We start from the raw sequence: 27979 nt of genomic DNA, 5'->3' as shown, positions 1-27979 counted from the left end.
CGTGTGTGTGCATGGATGACTTTGTGTATCAGCCAGAGAGAGAGAGAGAGAGAGAGAGAGAGAGAGAGAGAGAGAGACAGCTGTCAGCAGGGTTCCTTGGGAGGACTTTTATTTTGTATTTATTTCAGCTCAGCCCGAGCGTGCTGGACCCCCGTTCCCCCAGCCTCCACCCACCCGTAGGGATATGGAGTGAGAGACCCCCTCCCCACTCCCACCACCATCAACTCCACCTCCTGGGACAAGCCAGAGGTTCCAGTACTCAGTTTCCTCCTCGCTGGGGATAAACAGCCAATTACCCGTCCTCTTTTATTCCCTATGTCGCTGTCGCCGGGTGAAGTTAAGCATACACTATTAAGTGCATGTGTGTGAGTGTGTCCCTTTAGGATCCCCCGCTGTGTGGTGTGGAGCGAGAGTGAGTGGCAGGTTTAAGAACGAGTAGGGGGAGGGAGTATCCACTGCTCGGGCTGCGAGAGGGAACTGAATGAGCCAGATCAAATATAGATTAGAATTAAATGGCATTGAATCTGAATTGAATTGTGCAGAGTAAGTTGGTCACGTTGGTGGCTAAAAGAAAAAAACACATAAGTACCATGCACACTCTCTCTCTCTCTATCGCTGAGTCTATCCGTCCCTCTCTATTGCTCTTCTTCCCACTGTTTGGCATCATCAGCCAGTGTAGTTTCCTCTGTTGCTGTGACACAGGGACAGTGTGAAACGTGTGATGAGGGTGATGTCGTCCTATCTGTCCTTCCTCCCTCAGCGCTTCACCTTTACAACCTTTCCATCAGTCTTAAATAATCTCTCTCTCTCTCTCTCTCTCTCTCTCTCTCTCTCTCTCTCTCTCTCTCTCTCTCTCTCTCTCTCTCTCTCTCTCATCCTTGCTTTCCTTCTACACTTGTAAGTCTCTCGTTTGGAAGGAGAGAGAGAGTATTGAATTGACGTGGGGACTCTGGTACGAGGCAGATGGAAGGTCTGGTGGTTGGAAGAGAGCAGGAGTGCAACAACCCAATACAAGTACTTGGAAGAAATGAAACACATGGACAATGAATACTGTAATGGACGTGAGCAGTTTTCTTTTTCTTTTTAAATACTGTACAGCGGACCGTTTAACACTGCATGAATCTCCTGAAGTTCCTTGTGAAGTTTGGTTAAAGACCGGGCCGTGAAAAGAGATGGGTGCCTTGTATAGTAACACGCAACACTGCTAACACATTAATTAACAAATATGAGCAACGGTTTTTTTCTTTCTTTCCTTTTCTTCGTTTTTTTTTTTTTTATACAAAAAGTAGTCTCTTATCGGTCGAAAAAAAGAAGTTAAAATCAGCCACCGAATAAATAACCCTTTTGCGTTTCTCCTCTATGGCCAGTTACTGGAAATACTTGTACCTTATGATAGTCCTGCAACCAACTGCAGGATAAACACCTCCGCTTTTTTTTTAGCTAACAGCGTGTTTGGAGCTGGCGCCAAAACTATGAAACACCAATGACAGAATTATCACAGCAAGGGATTTAAGACTCAAGTGCATCATATCAATCAAAATGGGGGGTAAATATTACAGTACAACTTTAAATTGTATAATGTTTCTTCTTCTTAAGCCAACCCTCTTGTTTTGGTCACAGTTTAAGGACTATTACATTTAGTTAAGTTCATCTTTTTATGGGTGGGGTGGGGTGTTAGCCAACTTTCTTTCTTCACTGTGTTAAAACAAGCACCATGTATCCTTGCATGACTTTGTCACAGTAACAACATGCAGTAGAAAGATCAACTGAACACAACCTCGGAACTGAATATAATGATCATAACTGGCAGCCATATTGTCCAAGAAAATTAAACAAAAATCAAATAGATGAAAAAAGCATTCTGCAACTTGATCAATTTTTGGTATAAAATAAAACACTTAGAAGAAACCCTCTTAGCATTTAGCTACTCACAATTTGTCATTCAATCAGGGAAAAATTGGCATTATTTGTTGTGAACAATTGTTATGTAAAACTGAGCATGTGCAAACAAATAAAAAAATAAAATGCAAAAAACTGGCACATGGATGTCAAGGTACTGCAATATTCCTGGCACCGTGGCTGACAATGACCCCCCAACCCCCCCCCCCCCCTTCCCCCCCTCCCTCGAACAACACTGCAATGTACCATTGCAAAAGTCCTCATTACAATAATATTACACATCCCCTTGTATAGATGCAAAGTGCAAAAAATAAATCTTGGAATTGGTACGCCAAGGCTAATAAACATAAGAGACAAAGACAAAAGAAAAACAATAGAAAAATGAAAATGGCATCAGTGTAGGAGCCTAAAAAAACATGCTGGCAACCTCTGAATATCCAACGAGTAGATAAAACAAGTTACATGATATTCTTTTTTTAGTTCTCGTTCTCTGTTTAAAAATGTGTCTTTGACGCTAATATGAATGAAGCTAGTCAGATGCTACCTCTTTCTTGCCTATAGCTGGAAGTATTGTACTATACTGTAACATAAAAGAGAGAGAGAGAGAAAGAAAGAAAGAAATAAAGAAGAGAACAACCATCAATACAACTGTTTGACACCAAAAGCTTCGTCAGGACACTATTTACAACTGAAGCTTCCATGCTTTTGTAAGGGGAACCTTTAAAAGCTATCATTACACAAGTACAACAAGAAGATTTTAACTTTTTTTTCCAATACTATTATTTCTGCAGGCAAAGTCACAAATAAGGGTTTGAATAGATTTGTTTTAGAAGGACATAAGAACAAAGCAAAGGGAGGAAAGAAATCAAGGGCAAATGACCAGGGGGAAAAAAATAAATATGGAGCTATTTTGTCTTTTGTTGTTGTTTTTTTTACATCAACTCCACACTTTAGTGTCTCAAACTATTCTTACAAAGAGCGAAAGGGGGAAAGGTCAAAAAGATCTGAATGTTTGGAGTACCTGGTGGGCAGGGGGCGTGGAGGAGGAGAGGATAATCGGTGGGGTGGACGATGAGCAAGAGGAGCACAGCCATTTTGTTTGCATGGGATGACCAAAGGGCTCAATTCAACCGCTGAACTGAGGAGGAGGAGGGAGAGGAGGACAAAGAGACTTCTGAAGAGGGTTTGCGGCGGGTTGGTGATAGTTTATGTAGTGGGTAAGTGTCTCAGTCTATTATAGTGGAGAACGGCATGTTTTTATGGAGGTTGGGATTTTGCGAGTGCCGGTTGCGACTGCGCACGGAGCTGAACACCATGTTGCAGCCCAGGATTTTGCACTTGTGCATCTCGCGCAGGTGCACAGTCTTGTAGTGCACGCGCAGCGTCCCTTTGTTACTGTACATTTTGTGGCAGATGTTGCAAAGGATCCCGTTGCTGCCCCCTTGGCCGCCCCCGCTGGACGACAAGAGAATCGACGAGGAGGACATCCCCTCCTCGTCCTCCTCCTCCTCCCTCCTTCCTCCTCTGAGTTCCACTCCCTCCTCGTCCTCCTCCCCGCGGAGCAGCCCTCCCCCTCCGCCGCCGCCGCCGCCGCCGCCGCAGTGCCTCTTGGCCCGCTGGGAGAAGTCTTCCCCGTCGCTGTTCTCCTCCCTATCCTCCTCCACCCCGTCCTCCTCCTCCTCCTCGTCCTCCAGGTCGTCCATCAGGATGCCCTCGTCGCTGGCCTCGTCGGAGCCCTGCGAGGAGTGGACGCTGCCGCTGGACTCCACGCTGGAGGCCGTGCTCAGGTCCAGCACCATGTAGTCGTCGGGCGGCGCCGCCCCCCGGAAGAAGCCGTTGTGGCCGGGGTGGTGGTGGTGGTGCGGGTTCTGGAAGCGGGGGCGGCCGAAGGGGAGGTGGGGGTACTCGAGGTGGCTGGCGGGGGAGCCCGGGTCGCGGTGGAGCCCGGCGGCGGCGGCGGCGGCGGCGGCCCCCAGGCCCATCCCGGCCGCCATGGCGTCCAGGCCGAAGTGGTGTCCGGCGTAGATCTTGGCCAGGAACTCGGCCCGCAGGTCCTTGGGGAGGGGCTTGAGGTGGGGGTCCAGGGCGATGTCATCCAACTCTTTGGTCAGCAGTTTGCGGTGCAGGTTGATGTTGGAGCTGTGCCTACAATTGGGAGAGAGAGACGCAGTGGGAGATAAGATGGCGGGCTTCTGCTTCGTCTACCTAATGATTAAAGTTATGGCCAAAGTAGCGGAAAATAAATACATTTTCTGTCCTAATTTGAAGTGTGTGTTCAATTGTGATTGAACTCCTGATCAACAACTGGAGTAAAACGTATACAATTTGGGAGTGGTGATCAGCGTAAGCCATTTTGGATCCAGGCATATGCACAGTATATAAATACTACGGCAGAAAGACTGCAGGCCACGGAGGGAAGAAACGGAGGGAAGCGCGCTCATCTGGCGACCAGAGAGCCAGCCACCACCGTGTTTACCGCTGTCAGCATCGCACAGCCCCCCGAATCCAATAGTCTCCAACTCAATTAAATCCTCATAGCCATGTTAGATGGGACTTGATCAATTGATTTGAGCTGTGGTAATGCGATAATAGAGCGGCGAGGGCGGGGGGGCTGGTTAGCATATTAGCACGGCCTCTGACACGGCTGTTATCACATTTTTATCACGGAGACCGATCCAATCCAATAAACATAATGCTCTTGTATCAGTGTCTGGGTTTGGTTTAAACACACAAGACGTTCTATCATATAGAGTGACAAAGCCAAATACATCACAGTGAGTAGCAAAGGGGTAAAGCATGGTTGCTATTAGGGATGGTTTCTTTTTCAGAATAAAAGCCATGCTGGGGAGAGCAACGGGACAGCGGCCTGACAAATCAAAATCAACAGCGTTAGCTTCATCTCCATTCTCCTCTCAGAGTCCAAAGGAAAACAAACAAATGTTGACTCAGGGGAAACATTACACAATACGAGTTACGGTAATAAAAATAAAATAAGGATTTAGAAAGTTATCTAATATATGTGGGGCATACCCAGGGCCCACACCCTTTAAATTAAGTTGGCACTTAACTAAAATAAGTGAACAAGACGTAACGAGCAAAACACTTGAAATGTGGAGGGATGTCCATGCAGAGACGGCATGTGTGTGTTAAAAAATACGAAAGAAGCAACAGAAAAGAATAAAACACCAAAGCAAAAAAGGGGGCCATCCTAGGGAAGACGATGCAAACAACCAAACAAAATGGAGGCACAATGGATAGGAGAGCTTACCAGCAGTGGCAGGGTTGGTGCAGTCATAAAGGGTCCCTTTCCTTTAATTATTTACTTCCCTATCCGACATTCTCCTGCAAGAGGTAAACATACATTCATTTGAGGGACCCTTTTCTGTTAACCAGGCAACCAGGGGCCCGTCCACGCAAGCATCATCAGCATTGAGGGGAGCGGGAGAGAGAGAGAGCGCACACCATGGCTTGTCTATGGTGCTCTATCGTATTTGTTTGTGTGTCTCTGTGTGCATCAAGGTACGCATATGTGTGTGGGAGACACAGAGAGGGTGTGCGGGTGTGTGATTGTGTTACAGACTCACACTCCCATACGGTGTGAGTTATATCAAAGAGACTGGTGTACATTCTTTGTTCTTTGTGTCTCTTTGATAGCAGAGTGTGTAGCTGCACTATAATGTTAGCGTATGGCTCCTTTAGGAGAGGCTCAGTCAACGGGACGTGATTCAACACTTTGTACACCCATACGGGTGTTTGGATGCGTGGCCGATGTTCATGCTTACCACTAATAAGGAGAACCATAATGGCTGGAATGTCAGGGATGCTGTGGATGATGCTCAGGTAGGCGGGTCCCTTATAATAAGTCTCCAAGTCTCTCTGTTTCTAAAAGAACACACCTTCTCACTGCTAATAAGCTCCAGGCTTCCAAGGCTATACGTTAAAGTCAAACATGTTAAATGCCATGCAGTAAAGCCCCGTACCCCTTTATGCTATCGCTATGGTATTTTATAAATACATACAGAGCTATAACAGAGATCATCACTTGTACAGCTTCATACAAAAAGAACAGACAGGACAAAACCAAAAAAAGAACAACCTAAATGTCAAGTGTGTTTATGAACATATATTGACCATGGCATAAATATAACTTAATGGAAATACAGTAATAAAAAGGCTTTGCCAAAGAATAAAATCCTTGCCTTGCTTATATATTCTATAAAGTGTACATACACACACATTTCGCAGAACAGAAGAGATTCCTCTGGTTTTTAGCAACACACATTTCAGTCACAGGCTTAGTTTCCTCGGCTCCAGTCTCTAATGACGTTAGCTGCCTCCTCTTTTGGCCACTAATGTGGCCGCTAAACAAATACGGCGGTCTCATCTTCACGGAAAAACACTGAGTAGGCCTCAAAGGGGGGCGGTGATGATTTTTAACTGTGAGGACTTCCATCATCTTTAGGCTAATCTGATGTCCCTTTCCCTTGTGTATCTGCATGTGTGTATTTTGTTGTGTGTGTGTGTGTGTTTCTGTGTGTGCCATGGCGACTAAATAAGTCATTTTGTAAATGAGACGAGAGGCCAAGTGGTATTAAACTGGCAGTGGAGGTTCTTTGTCTTGTCTGTCATTTGTGGCGTGTCAGGAGTTTTAAGGCGGCCGTGGGAGGAGAGAGAGGAGAGTTAATTTATCATTCTCTCTGTGACTGCTCTCTCTCTCTCTCTCTCTCTCTCTCTCTCTCTCTCTCTCTCTCTCTCTCTACCTGCTAGCATCCTGCCCAACAGCATAGACTACAGACAAATGAGTCCAGTGTGGACGGTACGTTTGCACTTATTTCAATTGTTTCAATTTTAAAGTGTAACACAGATGATGGTGATATTAAATTAATGAAGAATATCCTCTGTATCTAAAGCTCAATCATATTTTATCGCAAGATATTTTGATTTTTTTAATTATGTATATATTTTGCATTTGAAGATTTTATTTTGTTACATATATTCTCTCTGTAAATAATGAATACTTTTTAGTTTCAGAGAGAGAAACAGAGAGCCAGAGGGAGAGACCAATAAAACAAAGAGAGAGAAAAAGAGAGAGGGGGGGAGAGTGTGAAACTGAGCATATATGTGCACCACATGCTGTGAAGGGAACGAGGGGCGAGTGAGGCTGAGGCAAGACAATCACTCTGCGTTTCCCAGTGTTTCGACAGAACATCTTTTAGGACCTACTGTCGTGTTGTCTGCACAGAAAAGAGTGCGTTTTTTAAAACGATATACAGGTCGACTGAAGTGAGAAAAGCCGACAAACTAAGCACACTGTTACTTCTCGAGAGGGAGAAGGGCTCACATAAAGGATCATTACTTCACTGATGTTTTAAAAAAAATGGAAAAGCTTGGCTAATAAGAGAGATGATTGCTGGTACACATGCCTTCACTGTAGTTAATCACCCAGCGGCGTACCAATGCTGCTGCTGCTGCTGCTGCAGAGAGCACTGGCTCCCTTCAATAAATACGCAATCATTTACCACTGTTCAGCAAGCAGCCCGACACACCACAGCCATGTGTACACACTAGCACATACACACGCACAGACACACACACACACACACACACACACACACACACACACACACACACACACACACACACACACACACACACACACACACACACACACACACACACACACACACACACACACACGCACACACACACACACACACACACTCACTCTCACACTCGCGAAGTACAAAATAATGGTTAGAGGGCACGTCAGATTGTCCTTGTGTTTTGGGTAATCTGCTCTTAATTTGCTGATTTTATAAAGAGGCCCGAGCAATTGATTTAAACTTTTCTTTATTGCCCATTTGTTTTGGTCATTGTTATCAGTGGAATACTTATTTTTTATCTGGATGATTGTGTTATACACCCGGTTACTGCATACATCATAGTAATGACCACATTAAAAACTAAAAGAAAAATCCCTGAACTTTATTTCTGTCCGTGCGCTGTTTAATATTATCGGGAAAATTACTCTCTTGAAAATGACCCAATTATTTCCCTGTGTTTCCTCCTCCTCCTCGACTGCATTTTACACATATTATGTAGTTAAAGGATTACCCAGGGACACATCCTGATGAGGGTCTGGCCAGAGAACTGACCAAACTCCAACCCCCAGAATTCCTCCAGCACTTGCAATACCTTGCTCCCTTGTGTTTTGTCTCCCATTATAACCCAGCAACAGAGCCCAGCGATAATCGCTCCCATATGCTCTTCAGAATCCCTCCCCTACTGGAAGAGTGTGGAGACATTAGAACTGTTGACCCCAGATCAACACGCATTTCCTTAAAATGTGTTGTTTTGTGTGCACCACAGCCATGGCAGCCAAGAGCTGCAGGTTCTACCGCTTTTAAAATGGACTTCCTTTTGTCGTTTTTATATTTTTATAAAAATAGTGTTTTACATATTGATTTTTACATGGGACGTATAGAATATAATAGCTGCACATTGAGAATAGAATCGAAAATATGTCCTGGTTCTAGTTCATGTTGTTTCTATTTTAAAGAATAAAGTCTTCACTCCTGATAGCTTTCTTCATTTTAAGTTACGTTATCATTTTAGTTTGAACTCATTTCCGGAATAGCCTACAATAAATATAGTTTAATTTCTATCTCCACATCAATCAATTAATTGTATCTTCTTTTTTATGTCAAGACATTTTCCCAAATGTCTGTTAGAATTCCAAATATTTTTTTTGCATAAGATGACAGATAAACAGAGAACACAGCTATTTGTCCAATAGGTCCATAACATGTTCATTATGTGTACTATTACTTCATTAACCAGACAAGACTGCGGTCCGCCCCGGCACTAAGGTCTCTTTAGCCAGAGGAGGCCATCTGTATCAGCGCCATAAGAGGAATACCTGCTGATAGGCAGAGTCCTGATTTCCTCAGCCAGTAGCTTGTGTTTCTAAAGAGACTTTCTAGCTACGTTGCCAGCTAATGAAGCTGTTGTGCTGTCTCTGACTACTCCTAGATAGCACTACACTTCCTGTCATGCTAATAAGCCCCCATAAACCTTCTGGGGGGATCGCCACTCGTTTCAGCGCTCCGATAAGTAGAGTGTGTGTTTTATACAGAACGACAGTCAGGAGACTCATTTATGAGATAAAATGTACACAGAAACAAATAATTATTCTATGTAATCTGTATGCACTTGTGTATGTGTGTGTGCGTGTGTGTGTGTGTGTGTGTGTGTGTGTGTGTGTGTGTGTGTGTGTGTGTGTGTGTGTGTGTGTGTGTGTGTGTGTGTGTGTGTGTGTGTGTGTGTGTGAGTGTATGTGTGCATATGTATGCTCGTGTGGAAATCTGTGTGTGTTAGTGTTTGTGTGTTGGTGCAAATCTGTGTGTGCGTGTGTGTGTGTGTGTGCATATGTTTGGGCTCATGTTTGAGCGTATACCTGATATTGGATGCGTGCTTGCGTTTGTGTTCACATGCATGCACCCATACATTATTCTTTATCTGCCTACGTGTGTATGCTGGACTGTGCCTGCAGCCTGTGTGTGTGCCCATGTGTGAGTGTCTGTGCCCGAGTGTTTGTGTGTGTGTGTGTGTGTGTGTGTGTGTGTGTGTGTGTGTGTGTGTGTGTGTGTGTGTGTGTGTGTGTGTGTGTGTGTGTGCGTGTGTGTGTGTGCAGGTATCTGGGAGAGCAGGTACACGTGTAGGAGACAGCAGGCCTGTCGTGCCTCAGGCTAACTCTGTCCCCGAAGCCTCGTCAGGAGAGGGAAGCCAACCAATGGCGCGGCGGCGGTGCTAAGCTAAGCTGCGCCGCGTCAAGGCAGCGCTTTAATAACGCTTCCTGTCATCTCCCTGCTGTTGCCACAGCTGTGTCAGGTGAACAGCGTGAAGGCAACGCGGCTTATGTTAACTCCGCTGTTTTTTTGTCTTTCCTTTCTCATCTCATCCTCCTCCTCTCATCCCCCACTCTCTCCTCCTCCTTCTCCACCCCCTCCCCCTCTATTCCTTCCTCTCCTTCCCTCCTCCCTGATCCAGGGCAGAAGCCAGAGGAGTCACCTGCACTGTTTACCGGCGGCTAATGAACATGCAGTGGCAGGAGCAGATGCCACTCTCACGGGGAACTCAATAAAAAGCTCAGGGTGAGAGGTGGGGCGAGGGACATTTGTCTGTGGATGAGACGGATGATTTGCTATCTGTGAATCCTTTGAGTTGCCAATTACCTGGAGATAAGGGAGACGAGAGAGCAGTTGGCTGGGAGGGGGGACGTAGCTTTGAAAGTTGTTCTGCATCAAATGAATGTGTCAACTGCCGGAGACTTTTTACACACACTGAAAGATATTGTAGTTTCATCCCACAATTTCCCCCCCTAGAGGAGTTGGCTGCTTGCGTTTTCTCCCGGTTCCTGGTTGGTTCCCATGCTAGTCTGAACACATGAAATATTTTCTCGTGCTGGGAATCTAAGAAGGGTGGATTTCACTTTGAGGCACAAGGTTGAGGCTATGGAATATGATACTCTGTACGTCATCAGGTCGAAAAGAGAGGCAATTCTACTATTTTAAGACTTTTCAATCATTTTAAATTACTTTTACACGAATAACTGTTATGGTTCTGCTGCTGGAACTTACTTCACGGATTCCCCTACTTATACTCCATCATTTATACCTGTCTTACTATATACAAGTTTATATTGGACAGGGTTATTTGTGTGACTTTGAATGAACGGTTCAACATCTTTAACCATGGCCTGTCTAAAGAAACAAACACATCTAGCAACTCCTCTGGGAGATGCTAGGCCAAGTGGTATATACGTAATATAATATGCCCCCAGCATGTGTTACTGAGCCAAACTGCTACCAGTGCCGCTACCGTTTATTTCAAGGGCAGTGTGTGTGTGTGTGTGTGTGTGTGTGTGTGTGTGTGTGTGTGTGTGTGTGTGTGTGTGTGTGTGTGTGTGTGTGTGTGTGTGTGTGTGTGTGTGTGTGTGTGTGTGTGTGAGGACGGTAAGTGCTAACAAGCCCAGGTGAGTGGGGCTAGATTCAACTCCAGACGCGTTAATAAATGCAGCGGTTTGACAGACCTCCGTCTCGTATGTTAAAATATGCACCCTCACCTACCTGCCAGTGACAAGGTGAGGGGAGTGCAGGTAAATAACACACAGCTGTCCTACAGGGGCATGCTTGTGGACAAGTAGGTTTGTGTGTCAGTGTATGTTCCTGTATGCGTGCGTGTGTGTTTGTGTGTGTGTGTGCGTGTACAGTTTTTCATCGAACTGACACGCTTTCTGTACTTTGACTTGACAAGGTGCTGTGTGTCACTGAATCTATCTCTTCGTAATTAATTAGCTCAACAGCTGTTGAGAGACGTACTTTATCTAGTTAAGTTGAACTAAGTATTGCAACGATGCAAAGATACTTCTAAATGAAAGATACAACTATGTGTGTCAAAAAAAATAAAAATAAACAATTAACCCTTCCGATTTACTCAGACTTACCTACCGTTTACATTAATAACAAAAAAACATGATAAATAATAACAACGGAACATTTACACAGTCGACTCTCAAGCGTGGCGCTTCTCACGTTTCAACTAACCTGTCTCGGCTCCGTCGGGAGGGGAAGGCGGCGTTGCAGCCGGCCACGGTGCACACGTGCATCTCCTTGAGGTGGACGTTCTTGTAGTGGAGCTTCACGCTGTAGGAGCTCTTGAAGCTCTTCTTGCACACGTAGCAGATCTTGGGGTCGGGGCTGGAGCACAGGTCCCCCTCCGGCGACTGCGACGGCGGGAACTTGGGCGGGCTGGCGCCGTACGCCATGGAGGAGATGAAGCTCTCGTGCAGCGCCGCCATGCTGGCGGCGGCGGCGGCGGCCGCCATGCCCCCGTTGTAGAGGCCGTACTGGCTCATGCAGAACATGTCGTAGGTGGGGTCGGCCAGCTCCTCCTTGATCTTGACGGGGGGCTGGTGGGGGGACGGCGACGACCGGCTCTTGTCGTCCATCTCGCTCCTCATGTGCGCGTCCTCTTCCTCGTGGTCCTTGTCCAGACTGTGTCCTCCGTGGCGGCCGTGCTTGTCCTCCACCTCCATCATCTCGTCCCGGTAGAACATCTTAGACTCTGAGGTTTCCGATTCGTTCTCAAAGTCCCTCTCGTGGTCCTGGTCCTCGGAGGTGAAGCTGTCCATGCAGCGCAGCTCCCCGGAGCTCCTGAGGTCGTTGCCGCTCCTCGTCTCACTGCAGGGACCTTCTCTGCACTCGTCTTCGTTGTGCCTGATCATGCCCCTGAGGGCCAGGCCGGGGCTCATCTCGTCCTGAGAAGGGGACTGGTGTCCACTCCCACCGCTGTGGTTCCCGCTGCCGCTGCCGTTGTTTTTGATACTGTTGCAGTTCCCGTTGATCTTCACGTGGCTGTGGAGAAGGGAGGCGGGGTGGTGATGGTGATGATGGTGCATGTCGTCATCATCGTCTTCATCCTTGTCATCGTAATCATCCGCCACGTCGATCACTTCCTTCTCGATCTTCACCGGCATGCTGGACTTACGCGGCTTCTTCTTAGGCATGGGGTCGCTGTTTACACTGATGGGTTCCTGGATGCCACAGGGAGTGGGCATGCGATGGGACATGGGCCCGGCATCAGACATATGAGGATGGTTACTCTTGTGGGAGGCGGCAGCTGCAGCAGCTAACATGTTCTGCTGCTGGTCCATGAGGGAGGTGCTGTTTGGCAGGATGGGACTGGTTGGCAGTGACACTGGAGGGCTGACCAGATCTGCGGGGGACAACAACGTACGATAGAACGGAGGCACGGGCTGGACTGGCTGCACTGACTTCAGGGATGGGAACACCAATGGACCCTGCAGGGGTGAGTGAAGAATAGGGTCTAACGGCGGAGTGGTGAAGCCCAAGGGTGGCCTTCCAGGACTGGTTAAACTAAAGCCACCGCTCTTGTTGGAGGAGATGACGGGTGTACCCGATGAGTTTGACCGGATGAGGTCCTTGTCCCGATTGTTGCGCAGCATTGGCATGTGCAGCCGGGGGTTGGGGTTGGCGCTGTGGCGGTTGCGGCTCCGCAAGGAGCTGAAGACCATGTTGCAGCCCTCAATGGTGCAGCGGTGCTTGATCTTCAGGTGCACCGCGTTGTAGTGGATCTTCAGAGTGCCCTTGTCGTAAAAGGTCTTGCCACAAGAATTGCAGCAGACACGGCCCTTGCGGGAGGTAGAGCCCATGCGGCGCATGCGGTGCATCTTGGAGGAGAAGGAAGAATGGGTGATGGACTTGGACTGCTCGCTCTTCACGAAGTGGTGATGGACCTGGTGGTCACTCAGGTTGTGGGGCTGCTGCTGGTTCTGGGGCTGTTGCGAGCCCTGCTGCTGCTGCTGCTGCTGCTGCTGCTGCTGCTGCTGCTGCGGTTGTTGTTGATGTTGATGCTGCTGGAGCTGTGTCTGCTGCTGCTGCTGCTGCTGCTGTTGTTGCTGCTGGGCTTGTTGTGTGGAAGGGGTAGGCGAGATGGGGGAGGCCCGGTTGCTGGACTCCTGTCTTGGGTTCGATGTTGCTGTTCATGCCGCCCAGGGGTCCACGGCTTGGGCTCTGACCCGAGCGAAAAGGGGAAAGGGACACCTCGGATTCACTGCTCTCCACCTGCTCACTCTGGTTTGGGAGGCTGGGTTCGCGTAGCCGCAGGGCAGACTGCTCCATGGGCAGGCCATTGGGGGGAAGGCCTAGCATGGGGGCCGAGACTGGGTTGATGTACTGGAAGGGAAGCAGGAACGCCAGGCTGTTGGGAATATTCTCAAAGTGATGAATGCTGGAGGGGCTACTGCTCTCCATATGCGTCAGGAGACCGGGGCTACGACTGCGATTGTTGCTTTCAATGAATGTCCTTATCCCGGAGTCCGTCTTGGAAGAGGGAACGGTAACCGCCTGACCTTCTTTCTCTTGAATTGCCATAAGCTCCACAATTGATTTGGTCTCACCAAAGCGTAGGAATTGCTGCAGGGTGATAATCTCCTCTTCTCGGGACATGATGGACCAGCGGTCCAACACTTTGCCTGCAGCATCCTAGAGGGCCAAAAGGAGACAAGAGAGAAGACAAACACACACAAAACATTATTGATTGTGCATAATCAGTGAGAGTAGAGGATAAAGTTGGGGTGAGCTGCTCTCTACATTCAATTCAAAAGGCCCTTAAGCGATGAGAAAGTGTAGCTTTGTCTAAAAAAGTCTTTCCACCATTGTCTCCATGTCCCAAACACCCCACAAGGCTTGCTTATTTACTTCAGATCACCGATATGAATAATGCCACTCATCAGAATCCTAAAGAAAGAGTAAGGGTGTGAGGAAATGTATAAAACGGAGGCGGACCTATTAGCAGTCTCTGTAGATGTAGTGAGTAGAAAGACTGACAGAAAACAGATTTGCAAAAGCAGTGAACCTTCGCTGAGACTCCCTCTGTACAATCACTCCGCCTCTACTTTTATTTACATCTGTGTCAGACCGAAAAAAAAAACTCCAAGCTTACATAGACATGCTATCATAATTATGCATGGCTTTAATCTCTAGCTGGCAGGTGTTGTTCTTAGTGTCCCCTAACTCTGGCTAGTGTTAAGACATTCATAAAGGAAATCTCAGGCTAATTAAAGGTCATCTAACAAGACACCTAAGATGTTACTCTGCTGTTGAATATCCACTCATTAAACAGGCAATGGATAAATCGTTCCTATCTTTAATGTTAATGAGCTTCACAGGGTCACATCTTGTATAACAATTAATATTAATAGAAAATGGTCCATTGTATTAATGCTTGTTCTTTGAAAATATATGTTATTTTGTTCAAAGTGGCTACATAGAAAAAATATCTACAGGGTAATGAATGAGGTATTGTCAGTGTATGTCTTTTACGATCCTTGATGTTTCCTAATCCTGTATTGGAGTGTGCTTTTGTGGGAAACAAACGTCCATGTTTCTTCCAGACACTAGAAATGTTCCCATGAGAGGCTCCTTTGAGAACATCATTCTGAAGGAGCACTTTCTTGGCCGGCTTCTTCTTGGGATGCTTTTGTTAATGACTGAAATATGAAATGCTTTGACTTCTTTGAAACTAGCCCAGTGCCAAACATCAAACCATTGCAATGGATCTGGGAGAATAATCTTGGCATGGTCTGAAACCTGGGCTTGCAGGCGGGTTTGCGTGTCAAATACTTGACCCACTGCATTTGTCCCCTAGTGACAATCAACTTTTTCCCTCCAAAAAACTGAAATGAAACAACTTCTGAAATGTATTTTGACTTTGAGATGTGGAAGATATGCATAAAGCGGAGATGAATACTAACGGCAATCAGTTAACACAACCTCTTACGCTACAAGATGCAAGTCGCTTCGGGGGTGGGGGGGCTGGGCAAGCCACACAAAGGAATGATAATTAGTCACAGAGATACTGCAATAATTGTGTATGTGCTCTACCCTGCTAGGACCTATAAAAGATAAATGACTACTCTTCCGAGTTAAAAGCTGGAAAAACCAACATCAGAAATCATAAAGGGGCCTGTAAGGAGAAAAACTGAAAATAAATGTTTAAAGAGAGACAGTGGAAGCAGAAGAAGGAAAACAAAACAAAATGAAGGCTGTATAAAGAAGACAGGGGGTTGTTCATGGGCTTCACATCATGCCCACAGATAGATTCTTTAGAGATCAAACTTCAATAGTCACCAGGGTATTTGTTGTTAAATATACATTAAAAACATTTTACACTTTCATTCTGTGTATGCACTGTTTTTTCTCTTATTTTTCCCGGAGGCAGGACTTTAAATTCTAGCCTATGCACTATTATTTTTATGCTGCATAGCCATTTGGTCAATTGTAGTTCCATTATATTTAATTGAAACAAGAGACGAAAATGAAAGCAAATTCAAAAGAATCACTAAACTGAACATTTCACGAGAAACACTTACAAATTAAAGACGTCTTTCTTTGTGCTACAGCATTATAATTGTAGTGATATATAATAACTAGGAGCCATGGAGGTTGATACATGTCATCATACAATTTCACTCTGAAGCTACACCCTGTCCTGGTTTATGACACACGTGTCTGTTAATAATCATTAATAAATCATATTCCAGAATGCATGCCTGACCTAGACTGCACTCGTGAGATATTTCATCTTTTCGCTTCTTCATTCTTTTCCCTCTAAAGAGAATCTGCGTTGTTGTGTTTTCAAATCAACACCCTTACAGATCATTCAAAGCTTATCTTTGTATTTCTGAAGGGTGTGATCAACCATTGACCTCAAGTGAATAGAAAAGAGAAACAAGGAGAAGACATTTTTGCAAGTGTTAAATCGGACAAAAGCATTTGTGTACTCTGGATTTTATTTTTCTATTCTTCCACATTGAAACTGGAGTTAGACTCGGTTGCCAGCATTTGGATATTTCGATGCACTAAATATACCAATGCCAATTTTCTCCTTCTCCAAGATCTCCATCTCACACAAAGTAATGTCATGGACCCTGGTACAGAGATACGGCCCCTTGTAGGGCCCTTGCATACATGTCCATAGATATATCCAGCGCTATAACTCCTGAGCTCTGTCTTTCGGCTAATTAAGAACGGAAGATGTGCGCGTATGGGAATGAGAGTTTGTATAGCGCAGAGTGTTTGCAGACAAACACAGGTCCCTGCAGTCCTTGCCTATGTCTCATTCCCCACTTTCTGCATTAGCCTCGCGATGCCACAAGAGTAACAAATATGCCATTAGAAGCACTTTTACAAGTAGGCACTCATCTTCCAATTAGCTTAATGTGCCCCTCCTTCCTCCTGCATTTTCCCCGCCGTTTTCCCACCTCCCTTTTGCATTCTCCCTCCAGTAAAATCTCATTAATCCACACCCTCCCCCTCACCTCCCCGAGCGCTATGACATATCAGTCTGTCATTATGCATCCCAGAGTCCTTTAAACAACACAGCTAAGCCTCTGTTTGCCAGGTTAATGACTGTTAGCCAATAATTACAGCAGAGACCATGGGGTGCACACTTTATCTGTGAGACAGCCCGCTGCCGTTAGTTTATCTGAGCTGCTCACCTCCGTGTCACTTAGAATTAATCTGTCCAGAGATGTATTTATTCATCGCAGCCGTCCTGCCACTGAATGTTTAATTCCTCCGCAGCGGCCGCGGCTAATACGGTCACGGGAGCGTGTAAATGGCGTAGGTGGGGTGTTCGACAGGCGACCTAACTTGGTACCTTGACAAGACGGGATGAACAAATGATGGCTTGTTGTTTTGTGTGTGAGGGCACCGCAGGCCAGCGTCAGCTTAAACAAAGGCAGGCAATTATCTAATTAGCCGGACGTGTAGTTGTGCTGTGTTTACGGCCTGGGTATGTGTGCGCTGTCAGGCGGGGATTGCATTAAGGATTAACAACAGGACGTATACTTTCTTTCCCACTGATCACCACACATCATAATAGATGACAAAGTCTATTTGGCAAAGGAATGGAGAGAGTTGTAAAACTACAAGCAAGCGTTACTCAAGCTGGTAATCTCTACAGGGTTTGGGTTGTGTACAAAGGAAGACCCACGACCCAAAGGGTATTTTTACGAAGAATATTCTTCTTTTCTCTCTTCTTTCCTCTACATACACAGTGCTAGGCTCTTCCTGTGCAGGATAGTGTCCATGCCGGATGTTCATGTCCACCCGCCCTCAGGGTCAGAACAGTGTGACCAACCGATCATTAGGCAGTATCACTCGCTTTACCAAGAGGAGGACCGGCTCTCACAATGGCAAAGCAAACCATGGGAACCACATTGATCCGCCAATCACCTCGCAGCTGATGCGATCCCCACTGAGCCCCCCGGAGAATCCCCCATTGATCCCCGAGCCTGGTCTCAGATCCACGTCTCGGGCAGAAAGCCGCTCTATCCCCGCGCTCGCCACTTCAAGGGGAGGTTAACCAGTAGTTCCTTGTGATCTGAGAAGGTCTTGAACCTTGCCGTGTCCTCTTCCTCATTCTGTTTCCCCCCGGCCCCCCTCCACCATCACTATAGCCCTCCATGAATAATGCATGGGGGGCTAGTGGCGAAGGAGTGCCACAGAGGGGGTGGACATTGGGTGGGGGGGGGGGGGGGAGTAGGGTGGAAGGGCTGGAGCACAAAGCCCTCCGCCTGGAGCCATCACATCAGAGTGCCAGGGCTCCACAACATCTACGCTCTGGTTGGCTCCCATGGCGCCGGTCAGAGGTCATTTGTGAACAACAATCTGCAGTTTTTTCATCAGCCTCTCCTCCTCCACGGTGACTGCTTTGACTCCCACAGGGGAGTCGATATGTCCAGATGTAGGCGGAGGGTGTTTATCAGAACAGTAGAGGTTAAGAATCGGCATCAGCGATCGGGGTGAACACAATGCTCTTGCTGAATACATCAAAGGAACTTTGCGCCTGGTGTGGCACTGGGCACGGAGTATTGGAATAAACATTAACAGCAATGTAGGACCCCATAGTATTAGCTTATTATAATCGTATTCCTCTAGTTTGTTTCAAACAACTTATAAGGTCTTCTACACTTTACGTCACTTCCATGACATCTGACTATCATTCTAGTTTCTTTGCCACACTGGCATAACATGTCATGAAAGACACCTTATAGGTTTGTAGAGGAGGAGTTGATTCATAAACGAGCCTTGGAGGATTGACTGAGGAATATGGATGGTCCTTGGTGAGTTTTGATTACCGACATAGGCCATCTATAAAACATAACTAACATGTTCACGTGTGCTTGATTTAATAAGTCCACAAATGGCCGTGTGTGCGTTTCTCCCTTCCCTTGTTAGCGTGAGGAGCAGATCTCTTCTCAGGTTTGATTTCTCGTCTGTTATTTAATTAACGTCCATGCAGAGGGGCCATGTCTTGGTCAATATTATGCTCATCAGTGCCAGAGAGGGGTGCTTACTGGACTCTGGCGTGAGTGAATGTGATGAGGCCACAGGCTTAACTCGGCCAGACACAGTGATCAACCAACCAGCCCCCGAGATACTCCCCCCACCCCGCCCCTGCCTTCACCACACAACCTGATTTAACTCAAGGCTTTGGTTAAAAATTCATGGGCCCCTGTGTTAGCTGTTGCTAAGGGCACACTAATCGACAGGAGTGAGATATATAGCGCAGCTGCAGACTGCAGGAGCCCAGTGTGGCTTGGGTCGGGGAGATGTTTCACCAAATATAACCAGAGGGTGAGTCACAGTCTGGCAATCCCTGAAGACCAGGTGGTGGCTAGTAAACAGCTCTCCTCCCTTTTTTTTTTTGGATGCGTCTTTCTCTCTCGCTTAAAAAAATAAAATGGTCGATAACAAAGGCTCTTGTAACCTACGCTTCAACCCTCCTCCCTTTCTATCCCCCATCCCAGCCATCGCTGGCTACCTTAGGCTTTTAAAGCTTAACACCCCCCCTTTGCATCGTTCTTTCAAAGCAGTCAAAGGACAGTCCTTTGGCCCTGGCCCAGCCGAGGTGCAGATGGGGATGATGCACATGGAAGCCATTTCCTGGGCCCCGGTTGGGGTGGTGGTGGTGGTGCTGCTGCAATGATGCGGTTCTGCAAGTTCAGACCCTTGCCAATAACCGTCCCTGTGGCCTTTAAAACCTGAGGACTGTCTGGCCGCTCCGACTGATCTATCGACATCCCTGCCTCTGTTCACAAGCCATCCACCATAACATTGGAATCCCCCCACCCCCACCCCCACCCTACTCCACCACCAGGCCAGCTACGACCACGGTCAGCAGGTGAACCCTCGTCAGACTCTGGTGTGGGTGTCAGACGGGAATGGCCTCCTGGAAGAAGAACAAGGAGGAGAGCGGAGGAGCAGGAGGAGGCGGTGGAGGAGATGGGGGCTTGGAGGCAGAAGGAGCCGCTAGGGAGCGCCTGATGGTTTACATTAATTGAGGATGATTCCTGTGATCTGCTAGGGCTCTGCCGCGGCAGCCAGGGCCGACCTGGGTCTGGGAGACAGATGTGGGGGCCGCTGTGCTTCCCCCAGGGCCGATGGAAAGCAGCGAGGCGGCTGAGAAATGGCCTGTCTGTCCGGGGGATGGGGGGTGGGGGGGGTGGGGGGTTTGGGGGAGGGGCTGGGTGGGCGATGGTGGGCTGAGGTGAAATTGTGTGACGGCCTCCTTTTCCTCTTCCTCTCTCCCTCTTGTATCACATCTCTTTTGTCTTGATTGCTATTTTGGCAAGGAGCTGGTGAAGAGAAAGGTGCATTAACATATGCTCACAATTTGCTCCCTGGCCACATGGGAGGGTATTTGTGTTGTGCTGAAGTTGTTCCATAACCGCACACTATTAAAAGCTGTGAACAGAGCGCGGGGCCTGCAGAGGAGTCGCGAACACAAAAAAGTATAAAAATACAAAAATCAATGAGGCCTTATAAGGCAGGCGGGGTAATCCTGAAAACATGTTTTTGTGGAAGGTTTTGTCGAAGTGTTGCACAAGGCGATGTGAATGCGTCAATACACTTTCAACAACACAATATATTGGTCAACAGTAATGTCAAGCATCATCGAGTTTGTTGCATAAACAGCTGTTTTTTTTAGATGTCCTTATAATGATAAGCTAAAAGGGATCCACATCTAAAATAAAGCTAAATCTAACGCTGAATTTAAAACAACACTCGAGTTGCAATAATGCTACATCTAAAAATAAATCGACATCCCACCCCAAAATAAGAACCTACAAATAATCTAAAAATAAAAATGAACTCAGAGAGTTGTGAGCTGTTTTGGGTGAGTTTGAAGCGGAGACAGAGGTGTCTATAACACTAACACACTGCATTAGAAGACACCCCCTCCGCCCTCCCTGACTCTCTACTGTGTTTTGTGCTAGCCGGCGCACAGGGCTGAAAGAGAATAAGCTAATGGACTCTTTACTTAATGTGATCAGAGTCATTATTGACGTGCTGCCAGGAAGATGCAAGACCATTAACTCAGCCTCTCTGTCTCTGCACACCCTCCCTTACAACTCACTGCTTGGCTGTGCAGTATTTTACCGCTTCCCTCTGTCTCATTCCCCCACACACACACACACACACACACTCAGCCCGTCCACACGCTGCACTAATGGGTGTAATACGGGCCTGCTTAAAGTCCTCTGCACCCATGCAATGCTAAGGGAAAGGAGTAAGAATGTCTTAACAACCTACGCAACAACACTCATGTCTGTGCAGCTGTATACCTTTCATCCACATTTGTGCTTTGACTTCATATCTATATTTTTACCACAACAAGTATCTATATTTTATGTATATATAAGTACAGCTCATATGTGTGTACCCCTCTCTCTCTCTTTTGCTCTCTCTCTCTCTCTCTCTCACACACACATACACACCGTAAAGGACCAATTTATATATTCAAAGACGGCAGACAAGTCCTGAAAGCCTGCCAACGTGCTCTGGAGGAACGTAGGCTTGACCTTGGTATCATATGCATGTTTAAACATGATTGGGGTGGGTGAAACATGAGCCAAGGCAGGTACAGTCAGACCAGCAGTAGTGGGTCTCTCTGGTGTACAGCAGGCCTGTGTGGGAGGCTGGCTGGCATGGGGGTTGGCCCATTCGTCTTGAGGCGGGTGGATGCCAGTGTGGCTGCAAGGTGATTTACACTGCTGGCCCGGCCCTTGTGCCAGAACACATCTTCCCCTGTGGCCTGTGGCCTCCTACAGCCAGCAGGCCAGACCGTGTGTGTGTGTGTGTGTGTGTGTGTGTGTGTGAGCATGTGTGTCTGTGTGCGTGTCTTTCTGTATGTCCATCTGTCTCCCTGCATATGTGTGTTTTTTGGAGGGGACTGGGTACATGTGTATCTGTGCCTATGTGTGAGTGTGTGTGTGTGTGTGTGGGTGTGTGTGCGTGCATGCCTGCGTGTGCAAGCGTGTGTCTGAGTGTGTGTGTGTTTTTATGCTGATGATGTGAGACTAACAGGAAGTCCTGCTGCCCTCTCTGGAGGCATGGTTCCAGGTCTCTGGACCTGTCTACTGTCATGAGCCCCACTATCGTGATTACCCACTGCAAACATAAACATCATTACCATCTGCCTGCTGTAACTTATATACCCAGAAAAGCTCCAGACCATCAAAACACGCAGAACGCAGAACAATAACAAAGAAACCTAAAGTTTGGTAACGTTTTTCAATCCACATTTTCTTCTTCTTCTTCTGCCTTTTCCTCGTCCGTCCATCAGCGTGAGCCAACGCATAATAATGCAGCTGAATACCTACGGTTTGGGATGTTGACGGCCAAACCAAATGTTATTTCGATTTTTTTTTAAATTGCCATTTGCGACGTGGCCGATGGGCGAGGGAGAGATGAGAGGCAGGGGAGACGAAATAAACCAAGGTTTGAGCGAGGCGCGGCCGAACAGGGGACGACGGGGCGGGTCACCCAAGATTGCGCGAGGGCTAGTGTAGCGAAACAGATGTTTGATCCATCCAACATCTGGACCACAACACACTCAATCCATTTCACTCATCCTTTTTTTTTCTCATTTTATCTTTTTTGATTCACCGACCCTCCTGGGACAATAAACTCTCCCGCTCCCTCCCTGTGATCCACCGACCAAAAGACATCACATTCCCACATACCTCACACTACCCATGAAGAGCAGCACCAGGGCAATACAGGGTCCCGGTGCATCTGTGCTATTCACACTGTATTCCTACGCCCCCCCCCCCCCCCGCCCCACAATCACCTAAACTTGCACTAGCACTGACTGCCTTTAGAGGAAGTTCATCACGTGTGTATATTTTACAGCCCCCAGAGGGGTCACGTATATATTCCCGTCTATAAACCTGCGTTTTGCTCGACCAACGCGCTTGAAGCGGGAATCACCGTGGCAACAGGCAGCCCCGCAGATCGCTGTCACTCTAATGGTTGTGGGCCCGGAGAGAGTCGTACGGACCTTAACTGATCCATTGTTCCTGGTTTTATGGCCCGGAACCCCGGCACAATACGAGGGACCGTGGCCGAAGCACAGAGTCCTGAATGTGTGGAGGTGGAGGAGGGATGGGTGGGGGGGGGGGGTGACTGTCAACTCCCCGTAACTCACCCTGCGTAACTCCCTCCAATGGATGTCAGCTCTCTGACCTGACGACAAAATCCTGCCAGGGAGCGGTGGGTGTGCCTGGGTCGGTGACATTGGGGGGGGGGGGGGGGAAATAGGAGGGGTGCGCTGCTGTGTTTGTTCAGAGGCAGCCCTACGACCCCCACCTGTGTGTGTGTGTGTGTGTGAGCGTGTGTGTGTGTGTGTGTGTATGTAATCACGAGGTGTGTGGGTACTGTATATATCACCCATATCCACACAACACAGTACATCCTACTTTGTGAGTAAGGTAGTAAAGTAGAGTATAGTAGTATGAATCACATTCAAGCATTTAAACCTTAAGTTTCCTTAAGGTTTCCTTAACAGATCATTAAAAACACATCTCCCCTCCCGGTAATGCTATCTGCTATCTGTTATGATATGTTTCCCTGTATAGTGGAGCTGCTCCCGCGGCTGCTGGGGGGGGGGGGGGGGGGGGGGCCCTTATCGATCTCCCCAGGCCGGTGGTCTGCGGGGGTTCCTGTCAGGAGGCCCATTGAGCCGGGACACCTTCCCGTTCGGCCGCGTGTAGCGCTACAATCTAAACAGCCATCACAGAAACTCAATACGGGCCAGACAGGCCACGGTCCCGCTACAGCGGTGCCCCGCTCCGGCTAGCGTCCTGGGAGACCCCGGCTAAGTCAATTTAGCATTGGCGTAGCATCTTTAGCCTCGCAGACCTGTTGCCAGGCTCTCCGTGTTAGCGCTAATACGTCTCTTCGTATGAATTACAGGGTAGGGAGGGGGGTGAATGGGGGGGGGGGCTGGGAGCCAGATGCAATAAGTATAGATTAGCTAATGTCCAGCTCCTGTCGAGGTGAGGTCGGGGAGGAGGGGGTGGCCGTAGGGGGGGGGGGGGTGGCGATGGTAATAGGCGTTAACAGGGTGTCTGGCTCTGGCAGGGGGATGGGGATGGAGGAGGGAGGCTTGAGTGGGAGGGAGGCCTGGGGGCTTCTGGGACGTCTAAGGACTTGCAGAGAATGAACTGCCTTAACTTTACCGTCTGGTGGGGGAGAGGGGGCGGGGGGGAAGGGGCTGCAGTGTAACATTCAGAAAACGATTAGTGGAGAAAAGGGAGACGGAAAGTCAGAGATGGGCTGTTAATGTTTTTATCTGAATATTGATCAACCTGGAGGGTAAGTGAGGTTTGGGTTAAAGGTCCTAAAGCGTTTCTTGTCTGGTCTGTGGATGCATCCAGTGTGTGTGTGTGTGTGTGTGTGTGTGTGTGTGTGTGTGTGTGTGTGTGTGTGTGTGTGTGTGTGTGTGTGTGTGTGTGTGTGTGTGTGTGTGTGTGTCTCTCTCCTCTCAGTCTCTGTGTGTGTGTTTGTGTGTGTGTGTGAATATGTCTCCATGTGAACTCATTGATCGTGCTGCCGGTGTGTGTAGGTAGGCCAGGGCCCCTGATGGCAGAGGCTGGGTGCGTGGGGCAAGGTTCAGATAAAGGAAGACGGTAAAGACAGAATGAGAGGTGAGCTTGTGGTACAACCAGGACGTAATTAGGACCTGCGTTCGAAATAAACTCTATATATCGATCGGCTAATTTACAATCACCATATCTTCTGCTCCTCCGCCGGCAACGCGGGCCTAAGTATGAATAATTTATGTGGCGTACTTCTTCCGTAAACAGTAGGCACAGATTCGACTAAGCCAACAACATTCGGCTAAAACTGTATTCACTCTTTTAATAGGCTATCTATTATTATGCGGGATATTTCTAGTCCCCCTGTGTGTTACAATGTGTTACAGTTTATTATTAATCATAATAATAAAGATAGTAATCATTTTTATAATAATAGTAATAATATAATAAATAATAAAACTTATTTCATTAACATTTCCAAACAAAATGTCCATTAACAAATCAATTGTTTGAATAGAAATTCCCAAACAAATTACCGATTTAAATAAAATGTTTTTGCAACTTTGTAGTCAGTATAAAAGACTCCAATGTGGCCCATCAAGGAGCACGGCTGGAATGAAAGGAAAGTGGCAGCAGTCTCACTCTTAGAAGCTCGCTCTCAAAACAAGGTGGCCACTCTCAAAACATTTTCTCAAGGCAACCAAAAAGGTGCGCCACGTATCACTTTCTCAGAGAAAAAAAAGGTCTTTGCGTAAACATAGACTTTTCTTTTAATGCATACACTTACACAGAAAAACACACATACCAAATGTGGAGCAGGCAGCGGTAGCCGCTGTCGGTAACCCTTACAGGCAGGTGGGGTGGGTGGCCAGGCCTATATACCCAGGGAGAGGGGCCTGCCAGGGGGGGACAGGGTACAACTAGCCCAGCGCTGGGTACTGAGCCGCAAGGCTTTGATGTGTGTGTGTGTGTGTGTGTGTGTGTGTGTGTGTGTGTGTGTGTGTGTGTGTGTGTGTGTGTGTGTGTGTGTGTGTGTGTGTGTGTGTGTGTATGAGACAGCAGAGCGACTGTGTGACCCTCTGTCAAGGTTGTGGAGAAATACAAGGGCTCCTCTGACAGTGGCTGGACGGCAGGTTTAGAGGACCCGTTTGTGGAGTGTGTCCACGGACTTATGCACGTGGGGAGGGAGCCAATAACACACACACACACATAGGCACATGATCACACACATACACACACACAAGCACACAACAGTCAAAACAAACGCTAATACAAACAAAAGAGAGAGAGAGAGAGAGAGAGAGAGAGAGAGAGAGAGAGAGAGAGAGAGAGAGAGAGAGAGAGAGGGAGAGAGAGAGAGAGGGAGAGAGAGAGAGAGAGAGAGAGAGAGAGAGAGAGAGAGAGAGAGAGAGAGAGAGAGAGAGAGCCTTTGTCACCCGAGAGTTGCAGGGCTCTGCTGCAGAGTCAGTCACCCCTGTGTGGTTTCTGGCCGTGTGTGTGTGTGACTCATTTTAGGAGGACTAGGTCACTAGTAGGAACATGGGCTATCCATGTACGGGCCTTTATGGGCTGAGCAGACAGACATATCACACACACACAGATACAATCACACACACAGACACAATCACACACACACACACACACACACACACACACACACACACACACACACACACACACACACACACACACACACACACACACACACACACACACACACACACACACAAACACGTACACCAACCAACACATTTACAGTTTAGTTTGCCATGTAGAATGAGTGCAACAATTTTGGCATGGCTCTCTGGCTCGATCCAATAGTTATTTCAGTGTGTTCACTTCAATGCACAAAGGCAAAATAGATTGTGTGTGTTTGTGTGTGTGTGTGTATGCGTGTGTGTGCAATTCCAATTCGATAGGCAGAATGGAGCTCGATGAGATCAATGCAAAAATACCTTTTCTCTCTCCCGACCCAAAACTCAGGGGCGCAAAACAGTCAAAGAAAAGGAGTGTAACATTTTAAGAATGAGACAAATGTCCGCATTTGATAGTGCTTATTGTGTAATGAAGCGTCTGACTGCACGCACACCACCCTCTCCACCCGCGAGACGCCTGCTAATGGCCCTCGCTATGGAAACATTTACCATGCATGGCAGGGGGCAAATGGGTACAATTGTATGTGTGTGTGTCCTTTTGTGCATATGCCTGTGTGTGTGTGTGTGTGTGTGTGTGTGTGTGTGTGTGTGTGTGTGTGTGTGTGTGTGTGTGTGTGTGTGTGTGTGTGTGTGTGTGTGTGTGTGTGTGTGTGTGTGTGTGTGTGTGTGTGTGTGTGTGTGTGTGTGTGTGTGTGTGTGTGTGTGTGTGTGGGGCCTTGTGTGCATATGTACGTGTGTGTGTGCGTGCGGGCTTGTTTGCGCGTGCGTGTGGCAGAAGCCTAAGGGAAGGGGGGGCCGATGAAGGGCTCAGTGGAGCGTGCTCAGTGACTGCCAGTGAAAGAGGAGGAGATCAGCAGTGGCTAAAGTGAGAAGTCATGCCATCGGGGGTCACAGAGGGGGGGCCCCTGGGAGCCGGGGACTACATCCACCCTGGCACTCAAGTGCTCTTAAATACTCTGGCCGCTGCTTGCCTGCTTTTAACGTCCCTCCCCCCCCCCCCCTCCCCCCCAACACACACACACATGACCACACACACCAGCACACACACACACACACACACACACACAGACAGACACCCGGACCCCCAGGGCACCAGGTCCTGGCCAGGTACAAATGGCTTTGTGTTGTACATGTCCCACGCCGTGTTTGTGTCGGCCAGCGCTGGTCGCTAACAGCATGTCAAACAGAGAAGAGGAAATAAACAAAAACAGGCTCTTGTGTGCGTGCGTGCGCGTGTGTTTATGTGAGTGTGTCGATGGGATCATCTTTGTGTGACCCAAAAGGATGAGCCAGCTTGATTCACAACAGCATCGCCCTCACACATTGCTCACACACACGCGGCCACGTTGCCTAATACGTCTTAATATATCCCATTGTCTCTCCAGGAATAAGCCATCCCATTAAAGGAAAAGTGATGATCTGAGCACAGCACCTTGAAGCTCTCCATTCACAGCTCCGACACCTGACAGGGGCCACGATGAGACGGCACAGCCCGCTCTGGAGAGGCGTGTTAGATGAGGAAGAGGACGAGGATGATGATGATGATGAAGCTTCTCTCTACCTCTGTGTTAAGAAGATTAACAGTTCTGCCGTCACCTGCAGGGGGTTTAACCCTACCGCCCCCAACACGTCCTGATCTCACATCAAACACTGGCACTCAGACCCTTATGACACACACACACACACACACACACACACGCCGACAGCAGCCTGTCAACACTGTGCCTGCGTGTGTGCCTGTGTGTGTGTGTATGTGTGTGCATCAGAAACATATTTCCTCCCTTCTAATTAGCACAAGGGAGTCCTGGGGGCAATCGGTGGCGGGGTTAATGAGAGACAGGGGGAGAGACACAGAGAAACAGAGAGAGAGAGAGAGAGAAAAGAGAGAGAGAGAGAGAGAGAGAGAGAGAGAGAGAGAGAGAGAGAGAGAGAGAGAGAGAGAGAGAGAGAG

At 47.7% G+C, this 27979-nt stretch overlaps 1 protein-coding gene across 1 annotated transcript; it reads right to left on the bottom strand.

The window, feature by feature from the left end:
* Positions 1-2129: 2129 nt before the first annotated feature.
* On the bottom strand, positions 2130-14864 carry bnc2 (basonuclin 2). Its single transcript, XM_056587241.1, is given in 4 exon segments — positions 2130-4044; positions 11505-13441; positions 13443-13964; positions 14859-14864. Coding segments are annotated over 4 exon segments (3384 nt in total). The 3' UTR covers positions 2130-3125.
* Between the last annotated feature and the right edge of the window lie 13115 nt (positions 14865-27979).

Source organism: Gadus chalcogrammus, chromosome 3, assembly GCF_026213295.1.
Source record: "Gadus chalcogrammus isolate NIFS_2021 chromosome 3, NIFS_Gcha_1.0, whole genome shotgun sequence".
Taxonomy (NCBI): domain Eukaryota; kingdom Metazoa; phylum Chordata; class Actinopteri; order Gadiformes; family Gadidae; genus Gadus; species Gadus chalcogrammus.
The sequence above is the reverse complement of the archived record's forward strand: the minus strand, read 5'-3'. Positions and strand labels throughout refer to the sequence as shown.